Genomic DNA, 2477 nt, shown 5'->3' with positions numbered 1-2477 from the left:
GCATATATGTCAGAGTCAAGGCCCGCGGGCCACATCCGGCCCGCGAGAAGGTTTTTTACGGCCCCTGGGATGATCTTGATTTATTATTAGAACCGGCCCGCAGACCGCAGCAAGCCGGCAGCCCGCAGATCTTTTACACGCACCAATACTACATTTCCCACAATGCAACGGTGACGCACCGAGCAGTAGGCTGCTTCATTTCAATATTTATTGGCACAGCAGTCGTCAGCATCACAGTAAAATTAACTTTCAGATACCCATCAAAAATGGCAAAACGGAAGGTGGACACTGAGAACCGGGGGTTTCAAACAAGGTGGGAGTCGGAGTATATGTTCACGGAGGTAGCTGGAAAACCTGTGTGTCTTCTGTGTGGAGAAAGTGTGGCGGTACTGAAAGAGTATAATCTGAGACGACATTATGAAACGAAACACGCGGACAAAAACAAGAATATGGACATGGAACAAAGGCTACAAAAGGCAGAGGAATTAAAACGAGGCCTCAAATCTCGACAGGCTCTGTTCAAAAAAGCCAAATCACAAGGCCAGGCTGCTGTCAAGGCCAGTTTTATTTTGGCAGAAGAGATCGCTAAATCAGCCCGGCCATTTACGGAGGGGGATTTCATCAAAAACTGCATGATTAAAGTTTGTGACGAAGTTTGCCCAGAAAAAAGGCAACTCTTTTTAAATGTGAGTCTGAGCAGAAACACCATTGCCGAGAGAGTAGACCAGTTGTCCATCAATCTAAAAGAGCAGCTTGTGAAAAAGGGAAAAGATTTCATTGCATATTCCTTGGCTGTGGATGAGAGCACCGACATTTCTGACATTGCCCAGTTGTCAATTTTCATCCGCGGAGTGGACTCCAGCCTAAGCGTGACAGAGGAGTTTTTGGCTTTACGTCCTATGCATGGCACAACTACGGGGCATGATTTGTATGAAGAGGTGTCAAGATGTGTAAATGAGATGGAGCTGCCTTGGGAAAAACTCGTGGGTTTGACAACCGACGGAGCACCTGCGATGTGTGGACACAGGAGCGGACTGGTGGCGAAGATACGGGAAAAGATGCAAGAGGAAAACGCGACAGGTGAGCTGACAGCTTATCATTGTATCATACACCAGGAAGCGTTGTGCGGTAAAGCCTTGAAAATGGAGCATGTAATGAGCATCATCACGCGCACAGTTAACTTTATCAGAGCCAAAGGTTTGAATCACCGCCAGTTCAAGGCATTTCTGACGGAGTTAGAAACGGAGCATGGTGATTTGCCTTATCACACAGAGGTGCGATGGCTAAGCCAGGGAAAGGTGCTTCAAAGATGTTTCGAGCTTCGTGAGGAGATTTGTCTGTTCTTGGACAGCAAAGGGAAAGACACAACACAACTCCGAGACGAAATGTTTCTGTGTGAAATGGCTTTTCTGTGTGACATTACGAGTCATCTGAATGCAATGAACTTGCAGCTGCAGGGTCGGGATCATGTCATCTCTGATATGTACAGTACAGTGAAGGCATTTAAAACCAAACTGACTCTGTGGGAGACGCAGATGCGGAAAGAAAATTTGAGCCACTTTCCCAGCTGCCAGACCATGAAAGAGAAGCTCTCTACCAGTGCGTTCCCGAGCGCACAGTTGGCTGATAAAATAGGTATGCTTGCCGCTGACTTTCGACGCCGATTTGCTGACTTTGAAGCACAAAAAAGCAGGTTGGAACTGCTCGGTAACCCATTTGCTGTTGACGTGGAAAGCTCACCACCAAACCTCCAAATGGAGTTGATTGACCTCCAATGCAATGATGCACTGAGGGCAAAATATGCGGCAGTGGGTGCTGCGGAGTTCGCCCGTTTCCTCCCCGACACAATGCCCCAGCTGCGCATCCAGGCTGCTCAAACGTTGTCTATGTTTGGCAGCACATACCTGTGTGAACAACTGTTTTCTTTGATGAACCTGAACAAAACATCACACAGAAGTCGACTTACTGCTGAACACCTCCACTCAATTCTGAGGATTTCCTCAGCTCAGAGCCTTACCCCGAACATTGATGAACTTGTGGAAAAGATGGGACACCACCAAGTATCACCCTCAACCTCAAACAAGTGAACATTACTGTGCAATCACATATTTAGAGTTTTTACTCAGTTCAAGTTTAAAAGTTCAAGTTTAATATTTGTTTTCACTGCATGTTACTTCTCCTTAAACAAAGTGTTGTTTTTGATTAATAGATTTTTGCACTTTATTTTATTGTATTTCAATCCAATTATATTTTAAAAATATTTCAGTTGAGTGGATGATAGAAAATTGCTATTATTGTTTTTTTCTTTGAAGTAAATTTAGCCCACTTTTGCTAAAATAGAAAATATAGGCTACTGATGGTGCCTTGAATACCGGTTTCTTTCATTTAATGTTCATGTTATGGGGATTTTTATATAAAGGAAATTTGTCTTTTGTGTCTGTTGAAAATTAAAGATTACTGACAGAGCCATAAGAAAA

At 44.2% G+C, this 2477-nt stretch overlaps 1 protein-coding gene across 1 annotated transcript; it reads left to right on the top strand.

The window, feature by feature from the left end:
- Positions 1 to 9: 9 nt before the first annotated feature.
- On the top strand, positions 10 to 2477 carry LOC139573596 (general transcription factor II-I repeat domain-containing protein 2-like). The gene has a single exon (XM_071397230.1). It carries the CDS (start codon positions 267 to 269, stop codon positions 2085 to 2087), a length of 1821 nt encoding a protein of 606 aa, XP_071253331.1. The 5' UTR covers positions 10 to 266; the 3' UTR covers positions 2088 to 2477.

Source organism: Salvelinus alpinus, chromosome 1, assembly GCF_045679555.1.
Source record: "Salvelinus alpinus chromosome 1, SLU_Salpinus.1, whole genome shotgun sequence".
In the NCBI taxonomy this organism is placed as follows: Eukaryota; Metazoa; Chordata; class Actinopteri; order Salmoniformes; family Salmonidae; genus Salvelinus; species Salvelinus alpinus.
This window is presented reverse-complemented; position numbering and strand designations above follow the sequence as displayed.

Bases quoted from the DNA above. Each gene is read 5' to 3' on its own strand.
- LOC139573596 (XM_071397230.1), top strand. From the start codon at position 267: ATGGCAAAACGGAAGGTGGACACTGAGAACCGGGGGTTTCAAACAAGG.